Genomic DNA, 13835 nt, shown 5'->3' with positions numbered 1-13835 from the left:
CTCTCAGAGTAATTAAGGATAACCCACTGTGTCCCTTTAAAAATCACTGAGCACTAACGCTATTTGCATCAATGCCACTTTAACACCGTTTAAGCAAATTGCTCAATGTTAAGTGACGTGTCTATTGAAGGATTATTTTAACCTCCTTGGGAGTGGCACCACTGAGGAGAATTATTGTAATAATGAAGTATAAAAATATGGTACTTTCATAAAACAAGTGAAATACAAGGGTTATTATTACCTGGAATAGTGCTTTGAATTAAACCCTTTTTCTTTCTTTCTTTCTTTTCCGTTTCAATGCTTCCTCTGGGGCAGGTTCAGACCGCCCAAGGACAAAGCTTTACCTTGGGTCTGGCCTTGGTCATGTCTTCTTAGGTTATCATGGGAAGGAGGAGAGCGATTAGATTAACATTCACGCTCTGACCAGTCAAATGTTATTACAGATCCCTGGCCCACCGCCTCCGACACAAGCAGCCAGAACAGCCCCCGTGCGAACCCAGGTAAGAGCCTGCCCTCACCTTTCCGGCAGATGGAAGTGAAGTGTGTTTACAGGGGGTTTGTCTTTCCAAACCCTTGCCATTTGATTTGGATTTGGACAGAAAGCATTCCACCAGGTTATGCCAACAAAAGATACAGCCCAAGGGCCCCGCTTGTAAAGAAACTTGTAAGGAAAGCAAGGAAGCCTTACATAAACAAAGTTTTCCCTCCTCGCCGTTCCCTGGAGGCAGTTTTGTGGGGGGTTTAGTAAGAAATTCCTCAGGATTCAGTAACTGACGCCTGTGAACCTGAAAAGGGATACTCTCTGGGGCTTATGCCTGAGGCACTGGGTAAACGGAGGAGAAGTTTTTGTCTTTTCCCGGGAAAGGCAGAGCTCCGTGTGCCCTGGGACTTCCAGAGTGAGGAACAGAAACACATCCCTCTGCTCCCGGAGTCTCCTCTGCACTACCCTCCCCCTGGCTCCCTCCGCTCCCTCTGTGCGCCCTTCCGGGTCTGAGCCAGGCCCTGGCACCGCAGAGGGACGGAGCAGCTCTCCTGATGGTGAAGCTGGAGCGGTGAGAAGGGGGATTGAGTGACCTCAGAGGCTTCCCGCTAACTCTGGGCCCTGAGTTCACAGACTTGATGGAAGGACTGTTCCCTTTGCAGCCCCGGGGCGTTGGGATGGGGGCCCAGACCTCCAAGGGAAAGGGAGCAGGCTGTCTTCTGCTAGGACAGTGATCGGCAAACTCATTAGTCAACAGAGGCTCGCCAGCTGCAGTTTGCAGACCACTGTGGGCGATACCTGCCTGTCCGCCACAGGCTGAAAGACTCCTAAAGAGACTGTAGGTTCTCTTTAGCTCTGATGCCAACTGGAGCAGGGACTCCATGAGGTCCCGTGGACAGGACTAGCAGCTTCTGCGAGCTTCCCAATTACACCTGGGCTAACGTCCGTTGTCCATCCGTCCGTCTGTGCTGCTGTCCTCGACAAAGGGCTTAGGAATCTGCTCACTGGGCGGGGCAAGGACTCCAAGGCCATTTCAGTCCTTACCAGGCCCGGGGAGTGTTCGGGCAGCCAAGTGCGGGCACTCCTTCCTCCTGTCCTCTTGGCCAGGAGCTTTGCCTCCTCTGCAACCCCCAGAAGGAGGGCCCACCACAGAGAGCTCAGCTGGCTTCCAAGGAAAACCTGAACCAGGGCATTCTCATCAGGGGCAAAATGAGGGAAAGAAAGCAGACTGCTGGCTGCGTGTGGATCAGCCGGCCCCGGGTAATCCCCTCAGGTACCAAAGGCAGAGGCTCGGGAGCTGCTATCCAGAAGCCTGCCGGGCGGTGGTGTCAGCCTGGCCCCGCTGCCCACTGCTCAGCACCCCTGCCCGCTTCCTTTGCCAACACTCTCTCCCCGCACACTGGGGGCCTCCGCGGCTCAATCCAGGTCACCCGAGGTACGTTAGCCTCTAGAAAATGTCTCCTGGCTCTGTCTGTTCTGTGTCGAAGAGAAAATTCCTGCCAGTCCAGACACCACAGGGCTCTCACGGGGCTGGTCTGTGTGAGAGGCCCCACCTGGCAGCCTCGGCCTTGCCACTAGAATCAGGCATGGCCAGGGCATGGCCAGGGCACGGCTGGAAATAAGACCTATCTCTAGGCCCTACTTTAAAAAAAAAAAATCATATTTTTATTGATTTGTGAGAGAAAAGGAGAGGGGGAGAGAGAGAGAGAGAGAGAAACACCAATGATGAGAGAACATTATGGATCGGCTGCCCCCTGCACGTCCCACACTAGGGATCCAGCCTGCAACCGAGGCACGTTCTCTGACCGGGAATCCAACCGTGACCTCCTGGCTTATAGGTCCACCCTCTACCCCTGAGCCACGCCGGCCGAGCACAAGTCTCTCGGACTTCAGCTTCCCCGGGGAGACTTAAGGTCAGAGCCGGCGGGCGAGTCCCACAAGTGCCCGGCTGGTTTGGGGTAGACCCGGGATGGGTCTTCCAACTTCTTTTTTCACACCGCCCTGGGCCTCTGCACAGGAACACAAACGTTCTACCAAGTGTACTTCCTTCTCGTTACAACCAAGTCCAAAAGCACCAGATCTCAGCTGTCCAAATATTATCCAGCCCTCGGCGTTCGGGTAAAAGTGACTTGGTTCAAACCCATCCCAAATAAATGGAAGTGGCACCAACAGCACAGGCGGAGGCATGGAAACAGCCTATCTCCAGCGAAAGCAACAGCACCCAGAATCCTAACTCTTCGTAACCTCCAGGTGCTGACAGCCTTGGGCAAAAACAGATGTCACCAGCACCTTTTTATTTACTTTCTTAAGGGAAAGGGCAAAGTGCATATTTTTACCAGTAGGTGGCAATAGAGTGATAAGGCTGAAGCAGCGGAGTGTTTGAGCATGTAAATCCTAAATATTTTGAACCTGGCAATCATCTCACTCAACCTGCCAATGTTATCTACAAAGGAATGAAGGTTCGCAGAGGGCATGTGACTTGCTCAAGGTCATACGCCTGGTTAATGGCTGAGCTACATTAAACTCCGCTCCCACCATGAAATCGGAACGTGCGAGAGCACAGAGTGACTTTCAGAATCGCCTGCCATCTTAAACGCGTGAACGAAAAGCCCACTGCTTTTGAGTGTGTTAATGCTTCCAGCATGCAGTAGCAGGGATGGTCTCTGAGAAATGAGACCGTTTGTCATACCTTAGCTTTGGGCTTTCTGAGTTGGAGGTGGCTGGGGGAGTGGGAGAGAAGGGGAGTAAGGGAGAGAGGAAGGAAGGGAGGGAGGGAAGGGAGGGAGGGAGGGAGGGAAGGAGGAAGAGAAGGAGGAAGAGAGAAAGGAAGGAAGAAGGGAAGGAGGGAAGGAGGAAGAGAGGGAGGAAAACAGCTGTTTGGGTGTCTTTTTGAGACTTCCTAACATGCCAGTGTTACCTCCAAGCCCCTCTTAACCATGATCCCCCCACCCCCACCCCCCAAACAGGTCAGGGACTTTGGGGTAGGAATCTCCCCTTCCCAGCCGCCCTGTCCTCGTTACCAGCCAGCACCAGCCTGTGTGCAGGGGGCGGGGAGCGTTAAATATTTTACTGCGGAAGGAATGCCAGGGGCCACTGGCTTTGTTCTGCTGGAGGTGCTCGGTGAGAAGCAGAGCCTCAGGAACGGAGTGCCTGCTCCCCGAAGGAGCCACGTTTCTCCAAGGAATAGAACACAAACAGATGGGCGGCTGAGGCGCATGTACCTGGAACGATGCTGGGTACACACTGTGTGTTTAACGGGTGCGGAGAGATGGGTGGCGGATACAGATTTCAGCTACAATGAAAGCTTTTCCAAAGTCTCAATAGTCCAAGGAAGAATTCACTACTTGAGTTGTGCACGTAATGAGTTCCCCATCTCTGGAGGCATTCAAACACTAGCCATCCACTCGCTTTGGTGAGGATGCTGCAGAAGCATGCTGGGGGGGTGGGGGGGGTTTGGGTTGAATGACCTTTTAGGTCCCCTTGAATCCCAGGATTCCCACTTTCCCATGATCCTTCGTGCACAATGAGAGCAAGAAAAGGGCAAAGGTGTTTTTGTCTTTGGCTTCAGACCGTTCCATGAGAAAATCCCACACGTTTCAGGCTGCTTCATCCAAAAGTCTGCCCGCCCCCCTCCCCGCCCTGCCCTGCCCCTTCACTGAACCTCCTGACACAGTTGGAAAAGGTGATCATCCTGAGGGGAGGGGGCGGGGGTCACTGGAGAGACTGCTGGTTTCATCCAAATAACAAGTTTGTTTCTTTTTACTTTGAAAACCAGGGGACACGGACACGTGGAAACCTGGATCGGTCCTTCTGGATGCAGGTAACTATACAGCCCACCTCCTCCCCAGACCCGATGGAGACACACAGGACTCAGAACCAGGGAGGCCCAGACCCAGCCGGACCCAGAGGCCAGGCCACCTCCCCCCTGGGGGCCTGCACAGGGGCCTGGGCTGAGGGGGGCGCTGTAATACAGCGGAAAAGCAGGCTGAAGGCCGCAGAGGGAGGCAGTCCCCTGCTCCCAAAGTGGATGTAGACCCTCTCCCTCCGGACACACTGACTTCCTTCCGTTCCCCCTTCCTGCTGTGCAAGTGGTTCTGAGGCTTTCCCTTCAGGGAAGGCACGTTGGTCACTGTTCGCTGCCTCACGTGTGTGAAACGGCAGCAATAGACCCGGACTCCGGCTCTCGGGGCAAGAGGAGGGACAGAGGTACAGGAGAGGACTGAGCCCGGGACTCCCGTTTCCTTCCCTCCCTCCAGTGAGGGGTCTGGGGCAGTTTCCTGAGAGGCTCCCGCTGAGAAAGGCCCGCAGACACCCGGTGAGCTCTCTCAGTGATGTGAGGAAGAGAGGAGCATGCCGACCCTTAATGGGAAGATGGAATCAGGTGCTCTGCAAGTTGGAAAAACTAACAAGCCGGGAGCAAGCTCACTGCCCCAGGAGTGGGCTGAGCCCAGCGGGGAGGCTGGGGGTGCTCTGAGCATCCTCAAAACAGGAACACTCACTCCCAGTGCAAGTTTCCCTCTGCCTGGGAGGCTCACTGGCCTTAGCGAGCCTAAAAGAGTGCTTATGTGCTGTCTTTAATCCCTTAAATGGTACATGTGTGATCTTGGCTGCCATGCAAGTGGCTCCTAGAAATTCAGGTCCTACAGCCGCTCAGAGCACAGGGCCGTTTCACACTGTTACTCAGAGGAGCCGCATTTTAGATCCTCTTGTTTGAGTTACTTGTACCTTTTCTCGGCCCCTCCAGTCTACATCCCATCCCGTAGGATGGTCCTCCTTGTGTCTCACTCATATTTGTTCACTGACTCCATCACCAAATGTCCACTGAGGGCTTGCGGGTGGTGGGCACGGTGAAGGTTCATGATTAGCGAGGCGCAGGCCCACCCCTGGAGGTTCCAGGGTTTTGCAGAGGGAAAAACCACAGGGGCGCAGCACTTCCCACTCTCAGATAAGGAAACTGAGGCTCAAGCAGAGTGAGTTCACAGGAGGGGACAGAACTCAAAGTGTGACTTCCAATCCCTGTGAGCACCAACTGTGTCTTCAGTAGGCAGTCAGTCAATATTCATTCCTCCTTATCTCTTACGATGGGGGTGGTGAGAAGAGCACAGTTAGCAGTAAGCCGCCCCCTGAGCTGGGTGCGAATATCCATTGTGTGTGTGTGTGTGTGTGTGTGTGTGTGTGTGTGTGTGTGTGTGTCCTGTAAGGCCAGAGGCTTCCTGTGCTTCCGAATCACCAAGAGTTTGCTGCTCTTTCCAGGATTTGTCCCGAATGAAGAAACAAGCACACAGCCTCTGGACCCCGTCTCCCAGGGAGATCCGAGTGAGTTAATGAACAATGAGAAGCCGAGAGTGACTCTGACATTTCATCCGCTCGCTCCTCTCTTCCCACTCACTCCCACCCAAACCTGCCTCTTCCCGACCGCAGCTCTGCTTACCTCCCCTCTCCTGTCACTTTGTTCTAAGGGGAAAGGGAAGTTTTTGAAGGATTTAAACTTTCTGTGTGCTTGAGGGGGAGAGGATCAGACGTTTGAAACATCACTATGGCAACAGGGCAGAATGGGGACACAGGAGCATATGAAGAGAGGAGGCTGGCCAGTGGAGAGGATAGTAGGCAGAGCTCAGAGTTGCAGAGAAAGAGCAGATTCAATAGATATAAAGATGGGAGCATCTACAGGACTGGAGGAGGAGAATGGGCAATTAAAAGTGATCAGAGCAACTAGGTAGAGGTACTGCCCTGAGGACCACTGGGAACAGGGCAGGTTGAGGCAGGGAGGTCATTTAAATCCGTTTATCTTCTGCAAAACACTGAGAGCTGACTACCCAGACTACCCTGATACAACATTCAGAAGGAACAGCCCAGCCGGAAATTTAGAGTTGGAAGATGATGAGCTATGGTTCAAAACCAAGCCTATGAAAACAGGCAATGTGACCTAGAACTTACACCTGAAAAACTTTAACACTAAATAGGTGAAGGAGAGGCCACCTGAGGATAGTAGAAAGGAGGGACCAGAGGAAAAGAGGAGAACCAGGAGGGAGTTGGGTGTGCAAGCCAAGGAGAGCATCGGCAAATTCCCCCAGCAGTTCACTACGAGTCAGCCACCACTGGGCTGTGAGTCTCAACCCCACGGTGTATGACAGGGGTCTTCAAACTACGGCCCGCGGGAGTCTGATCCGGCCCGCCAGGTTTTTTGGGCAGTGAGCGCAGCCGAGGTGTTACAGTAGGAATTAGTAGTTCATATAGTCCGGCCCTCCAGCTCTCTGAGGGACCGTGATCTGGCCCCCACTTTAAAAAGTTTGAGGACCCCTGTATGACAACCATCAGAAGAAATCTTTAAAAATTGAAGATGACCAATTCCTGCCTCATACTTACTGAATCTGAGCCTAGCTCTTGCTATTCAAAGTGTGGTCTGGGGACCAGAAGTATCGACATTGCTTGTTAGAAATGCAGAAGGCCAGGCTCCCAAATCCAGTGGTGACTTTGCACAGTAACTCCTGACAAGCACAGCCCAGAGCGCTTCCCAGTCACCTTTATTCGCTGAAGCTGCCTAAGCGACTGACACTTACCCAGAAACGCTGGCCTCATGTATTTATATGGCCAACACAAGGCATTAATCGATAAAACTGAACCTTGTTGCAGAAAACCAAAGCAATTAAGAAAACTGGTAGATTGATTCCTATAGACGACATATCTTACCTTCTCTTTCCAGTCCTCCAATCTCTACCACAGAAAATCGCTCATGCTCAACATTTCATATCCCACTTCCACCCTTTAGCACTGACCTCATCTCAATATGAGAAAGCCACTGGGTCTCAGTGAGCACATGCCCTGAGACGGAGCCACTGCCATTAGATCATTCTGGGGAAGGGGGAGGGGAGGGAGACACACAAAGATGACCTCAATTCAGCCATCAGGCTAGGAAGCGAAGAGAGCTACTCAAATAGAAAGCCACCTCACTTCCTCAAAACCTAGCTGCAAAATGAACATGCCTATCCGAGACACAGTTCAAAAACATAAGAAATAAGGGGGTAATGGTCTATGAAGAACCAAAACAGAGGCTACAAAATCCACGTATTCTACTTTATGCATTTTAGAACAAAATCTCCTTTGGCTCTTACTCTAGTTAACAGTTACTAAAACACACATACATGCACACCAAAAAACAGTGATCATTTTAAAAGGTTCAACGAACTGCTCAGCTGACATCTGGAAGGCGAGCCCTCTCCAGGAGTTACTTCTCAAACTTGGATGTTCCCATGAATCACCTGGAGACGTTGTTCAAGAGGAGTTCCAACAAGATCAGCTACAGGTCTGGGTGGAGCCTATTTCCAGCAAACCATAGGCGCCAGTGGGCAGCAAGCCCTGAAGAGCACCAGTGCCACCTGCTGGCAGCAATTCACATTGCAAGCCCAGGCGTGGGCAAGGAGCCCACAAGCCACACAGCAGTTCCCCTTCTCTTTTGCTTTATCCCAGGCTTTAGTGGCATCTTTCATCTCCACTTCCTGACTTATTTGCTCCTTCCAATCTTCATGCCAAGGGCCATGCTTAGGCAGAGGCAGTTTGGGGGCAGCAAGGACAGGGCAGGCCAGCTGACCAGGAAGAGTCAGCAGGCACTGTCCAGGCAAAAAGGAAGTTAACAGTTTGCAAGATCCACTAACGAGCTGAGACACCAACTGCAGCTGGAGCGGAGCCAGCCAGGCCCGCAGAGGTCCCTGTCAAAGCCCACTTCTCTGGCTGGGATTGCCGTGAGCCACTGCAAGGAAATAAAGCACATTCTCACATGGAACTTCTCCCCTTAACCTGCCAATTCTGTGATCTCTCTTTATTAAATAGTTCTCATCAATTCTGCTTTTATTTATTTATTTATTTTAAATACATTTTATTGATTTTCCACAGAGAGGAAGGGAGAGGGAGAGAGAGCTAGAAACGTTGATGAGAGAGAATCATCAACTAGCTGCCTCCTGCACACCCCCTACTGGGGATGTGCCCGCAACCAGTGTACATGCCCTTGACTGGAATCGAACCTGGGACCTTTCAGTCCGCAGACCGACGCTCTATCCGCTGAGCCAAACTGGTTTCAGCATCAATTCTGCTTTTAAAACTGTGTCAACTCATGCCCATTTCTTGATTTTATTAAAAACAAAAAAGAACAACAAAAACACATAAAAACCCCTTGCTGCCTACAAAGCTCCTCCTCCTCTGGCCGCAGGGAAGACTGCCCAGCGGCCCCATGGGAACCACGCAGCAGCTCAGAGACCCAGGCTTGTCTGGGCCTCGGCACCACCTACCCTCACTCCTCCAGCCCAGGAATGCCTGTCTTTACTGCCTCTTCTCCTCCCCATCAAACTCGATTTTGAAATATGTTGTTTCCTAAATTGCAGTCATTAAACAATTCATTCCTCATTTTTTATTCATCAAAGGGCTGTCTACCTCCCCTAAGAAATTCTGATCAGCACAAAATAATCAGTCTTAACATACGGAGAGGATATCACTTCAGCCAAGAGCAAAGAAGACACTAACTTTTATCAGTGTGTGTGGCTATCCACCATTTCTGATTAGCATTTAAAGGCTGAAGTAGCTGGCAGCCCCACTGTCCTCCCCTCCTCCATCATAACCTTCAAATATGCACAGAGGTCCAGAGGCACCGGATAGAACTGTCCTGCTCATTATCGCAGCTGAACGACGGGAGGACATCTAAGGCGGCTACAAACGAGCACTGGCATCGGGAGATGCTTGTGGGTAGTAATTCCATGGTTGCCTCACCCAGAGGAGTGAGGGGGCAGATTGCTACCGGTTTCTCATCCTGTAATTCCTGCCGCTCAGCATTGGCTTTGCGGATTCTTTCCCACCTTTATAAAGACGCAACACATACTTCTAAAAAGTTAGATGGAGAGGAAAAGACTACAGACTCCCGAGAGTAAAATCCCATATCTGGCAGAAACCGGTTTGGCTCTGTGGATAGAGCATCAGCCTGCGACTGAAAGGTCCCAGGTTCGACTCCCGTCAAGGGCATGTACCTTGGCTGCGGGCACATCCCCAGTGGGAGGTGTGCAAGAGGCAGCTGATCAATGATTGTCTCTCATCAATGTTTCTAACTCTCTATGCCTCTCTCTTCATCTCTGTAAAAAAAATCAATAAAACATATATTTTTTAAAAATCCTATATCTGGGGTCTGCACTTCTATGTTCTGAGCCTACCATGTTTTCCCGAAAATAAGACATCCTCCGAAAATAAGACCTAGCGCATGGAAAGATAAGACATCCCCTGAAAATAAGACATAGCGCAACTTTGGGAGAAAAAATTAATATCAGACACTGTCTTATTTTCAGGAAAATAGGGTAGGACACTTTCTGAGGGCCTTCCCAGGCTTGACTGGAGGTCCCTGCTCTGAAGTCTGTAATTATGGCTGAAACCGAGAATTCTAAAACAGCGGTGGTAAGAGTACTGGCCCACATACCCAGGACCTGGGTGCCCGGTACTGGATGTAAATAAGTGGACATACCCTGCATCTTGCTCCTTCTTTTTACCTGCTTTTCACTGAACCTCGGGGAGCTCTGGTGGAGGAGGAGGGGGGGGAGGGGAGCACACACAGGTAAATGCAATGAGAGATCAGAGTAACAGGCCCTCCTCCGTTCCTCAGACTGCAGGGTTGACCTGGCGTTTTTAATTGACGGGAGCGCGAGCATCGGCGGGCGGCGCTTCCGAATCCAGAAGCAGTTCCTGGCTGACGTCGCCCAGGCTCTGGACGTGGGCCCGGCGGGCCCCCTGGTGGGGGTGGTTCAGTACGGGTAAGTGCTGTTCCAATTCGGAAACCAAGAGCAGTCACACGCTTCATCTTGTGCCACAGATAATACCAGCGTGTCCATGAGCACAGACTCATTCTCTGCCCTGATACTAATGCACATGAAGAGAGATGGAAGCGATCCAGATGCCCCCTAAGGGATCTGAGATTCCAGAAGGGACAGTTTAGTGAACACTTGTAAGTGAATCCCATTTGTACTTGGGATTGGTGGAGAGGACAGTGATGTGGGAGTTAGGGCCTCTGGGTTCAAGTCTTAGCTCAGCTGTGTGACCTTGAGCAAGGCCTCCACCTCTTATCAGTTTCCACCTTGACTATGAGAGCATCTGTGTGAGAGGCTGCGCCCTGCACTCCCACATGTAAGGAAGATGCTCCCACATGTAAGGAAGATGCCCCGACAACATGGAGCTTTAGCTTGAACTCTTTCTCCAAACACCCCTCGGCCCTCGCACTGGTCCTGAGAGGCTCGCCAGGCTGGGTGTGAGGCTGGGCGGGAAGGGGAGTGGCACCACCCCTCAGCGAGCACCCAGGCGACTGTCCCCAATCCGTTTTATTGTTTTAGGGGAGAGACGGAACATTCATATCCACTTCCCACCTCAACCTCTTCTCTTACTTGGGATAATAAATGAATCTTATTTCAGATACAAATAGGTTTCTCCCTACCGACACCCCTACCCTACACAGATATTGACAGATAACGAGCAAACCAGGAAAAGATCAAGCAAGCACAAATCTCAAATAATGGGTTGACTTTTAATCAAGAGATACTCAGGGCAGAATAATTATCTCCCATTTCACAAAGGGCCATCAGACACAGCATGACACCCCTCCCAGTCCTGCAGCTTGGACTCAAAGGGGACACTAACCTAGACCGTGGTGCCTCCTGCTCAGAAGCAACAACACAGCTTATCTGCTCCTCCTGAAAAGCGGCAGCATTCATACCCGACAACACCCAGGGCCCTCCAGACCCTGCAAACATCTCCTCAGGATCCCTCAGAGCAGCGTGGCCACCGAGGCCGTTCCATGAAAGACACAAACTATTTATGTTTGAGTTGTCAAGAGAAATAAACAAAAATGCCTTCTTTTCTTAAGAACTATAACACAAGTAATTTTAGAATTAAATTTCAAGAGCACAGTTAGCACCATCTTCCATTTCAATCAGATGAGTTAACTGATTCTTGTATAGAGTCAAATATGTGGAAACAACCCATGCTTACAAATGCCAACGCTCAATGTCAAATGATCTAGCTTGAGGAATTTAACTTGAAATGAGAAATACATTCTTTTGGTCATTGTTTTCTTGTTTTCAAAATGTCAACCTATTTCATTCCTGTGTCACTTTTCAAAGGTAGGAAGTGGAGAGAAGCTTCTCCAGGGAGGAAATGGAAGTGTTTTCGAGCCAGATGGCCCCAGTCAATGGTACTGGGGGGAGGGCGGCGGCTTAAGACTTGCTATGTCCTCTTGCATTAAAAACAGCTGCTTTAAAGGCTGTGTAAACCGAGACTTATCGCATACTATGAAAATAAAGTGATAAATATGTCAAGGAGAAGAAAAATTGCAGGACAGTGTTGTGTGCTGATGAGAGAGAGCGTGGATGGAAGAACAATATAGCAGGGAAGGAAAAACAATTGAAGAAAGACTCCATTCCCTCAAGAAAACCCAAAAAATCTTCCCCCGTGTTCCTAATGTGAACCCCATTTGCAGTTAAAAGTTTATCTCCCACACTTTCCAGTTCTTCCTTCTAAAAATGACTTTGCTATTTGTCTTCCTCCCCCTCACCTGAGCTCCTTATTAATTTGGAGCACAGAAGGAGACTATGTCTGTTTTCCTTCACTCAATGCTCATACAAACGAACCCATCATCCTCACCCTCCTACAGCCACAGGGTGGGGTGGGAAGCACAAGGAACTGGTGACAGGCTGTCTTGAAATCTGGCCCGAGTCCCGCTGTGTGACCTTAAGCAAGTCACGTACTCTCTCCATGGAAGTGCTGCCATCTATAGAGTCCAGGGTGGAGCAGATGGCTTATCGGGGCTCGGCCAGCCATGGAGCTCTGTAATTCAGGGACCAGCTCTGCACTGGGAAGACATCCAGTCAATGAATGCATCGGACTAACAGGCTGCATGAGCCGCCTCTCCCTGCAGCCTGGGTTCCCAGTAGGTGGGTGATCAATAATGAAATAATGAAATGCTGGCGTGCACCGAGTGACACATCCACCAGTGGGCTGCGGGGAACACAGCTATTGAACGGGGTAATGAGAACGAGCTGAAATTGCTTTTGATTTCAGCCGCCTGGCTTCCTTGCCTGGGTGGGTCCCATCTATTCTTTCTTTTTTTCTTTCTTTCTTTTCTCTCTTTTTCTTTTAATCCTCACCCAAGGCTATTTTCCCATTGTTTTTTAGAGAGAGGAAAAGAGAGAGGAAAAGACAGAGAGAAATATCAATGTGAGAGAAACACATCGATTGGTTGCCTCTGCATGAGCTCTGACCAGGCCAGGCCAGGGAGGAGCCTGCAACTGAGGTCCGTGCCCTTGACCTGACTCCAACTCAGGACCCTTCAGTCTGAAGGCTGATGGTCTATCCACTGAGAAAAACCGGCTAGGGCTCCTTTATCCTTTCTTTTCCAAGTCGTCTAGGTGCAGAGAGAGAGAGGCAGTGGGGCAGGAAAGAGTAGGGAAACAGAAGTAGATGCCACTATAGAAAAGGAAAAGCAGGCAGGCCAGCACCTGGCACACCGAGAAACTGAGGCCTCTCCTGGCATTTGGGGCCCTCACCGGAGTCCAGTGCCCTCTACACGCCTGGCAATCACAGCACACTGGGCCTTAGAAAGCCCCTGGTCCCAGCTCCTCACACTATCGTGAGGAAAGGAGGCTAAAAGGAGTGACACCCCTCAAGAACCGGTACTCAAGGGGAGGCGTAGGTGGGCAGGAGCTGGTCAAGGAGGGAGGCCCCTGAGCCCTGGAAGCTCCCCTCCTCTCCGGCTTCTCGCCTCCATTAAGGTACCGGCCACTGGCCCACCCGGTCCCAGGAGGGCTCCTGTCCTTGGTTCTTCTCAGGAGAGCTGAGTCAGGGTTTACACGTTCATGTCTAAAATTAGACTTTTAAACTCTGAATTGGAAAAACTCATACTAGGTATTAACAGAAATAGAAGACAGTACTAAATATGTTCATGGAATTTAATTCTGAAAATACTTATCGTTCTTATGAAAAGAAGGCAAATAAGAAATAAAAAATACAAGAAATATAAACACGGTCTGATTTGCAAAATGCAATGTTCATCCCACACCCTGACCCCTGGGTGTCCCACACAAAGATCTTTGGGGTGCGAGGAACAGAACCCCAGCCCGGGCAGCCCAGGTGAAGGGGGACCTGTATCACAGGACTGCCCAGACCATGGTCATCCCCTTCCTCCTCTTCTCCCTGCCTCTGTCTGTCTGTCTTCCTGCTGGTCCACTCAGGTCTCCTCTCAGCAGACCAGTGTCGCCCTCTACCAGGCTCTTGGGTTCTGCTCCCCGTGACTTCACCTTGCACCGAGCTCCACCTCTGGTCCAGGCCAGGGCTGAGC

At 50.8% G+C, this 13835-nt stretch overlaps 1 protein-coding gene across 1 annotated transcript in view; it reads left to right on the top strand.

The window, feature by feature from the left end:
* Positions 1-13835, top strand: part of VIT (vitrin) — an 84144-nt gene that overhangs the window by 56471 nt on the left and 13838 nt on the right. The window contains exons 8-11 of the mRNA XM_084900606.1: positions 444-500; positions 4257-4301; positions 5735-5797; positions 10116-10263. Of these exons, the coding sequence (XP_084756732.1) occupies positions 444-500; positions 4257-4301; positions 5735-5797; positions 10116-10263 (313 nt within the window). The remainder of the gene's footprint in view (positions 1-443; positions 501-4256; positions 4302-5734; positions 5798-10115; positions 10264-13835) is intronic.

This window comes from Pipistrellus hanaki (genome assembly GCF_964339955.1).
Source record: "Pipistrellus hanaki genome assembly, chromosome: 12".
Taxonomy (NCBI): domain Eukaryota; kingdom Metazoa; phylum Chordata; class Mammalia; order Chiroptera; family Vespertilionidae; genus Pipistrellus; species Pipistrellus hanaki.
Note: the sequence above shows the minus strand (reverse complement) of the source record. Positions and strands in the feature narration are given on the sequence as shown.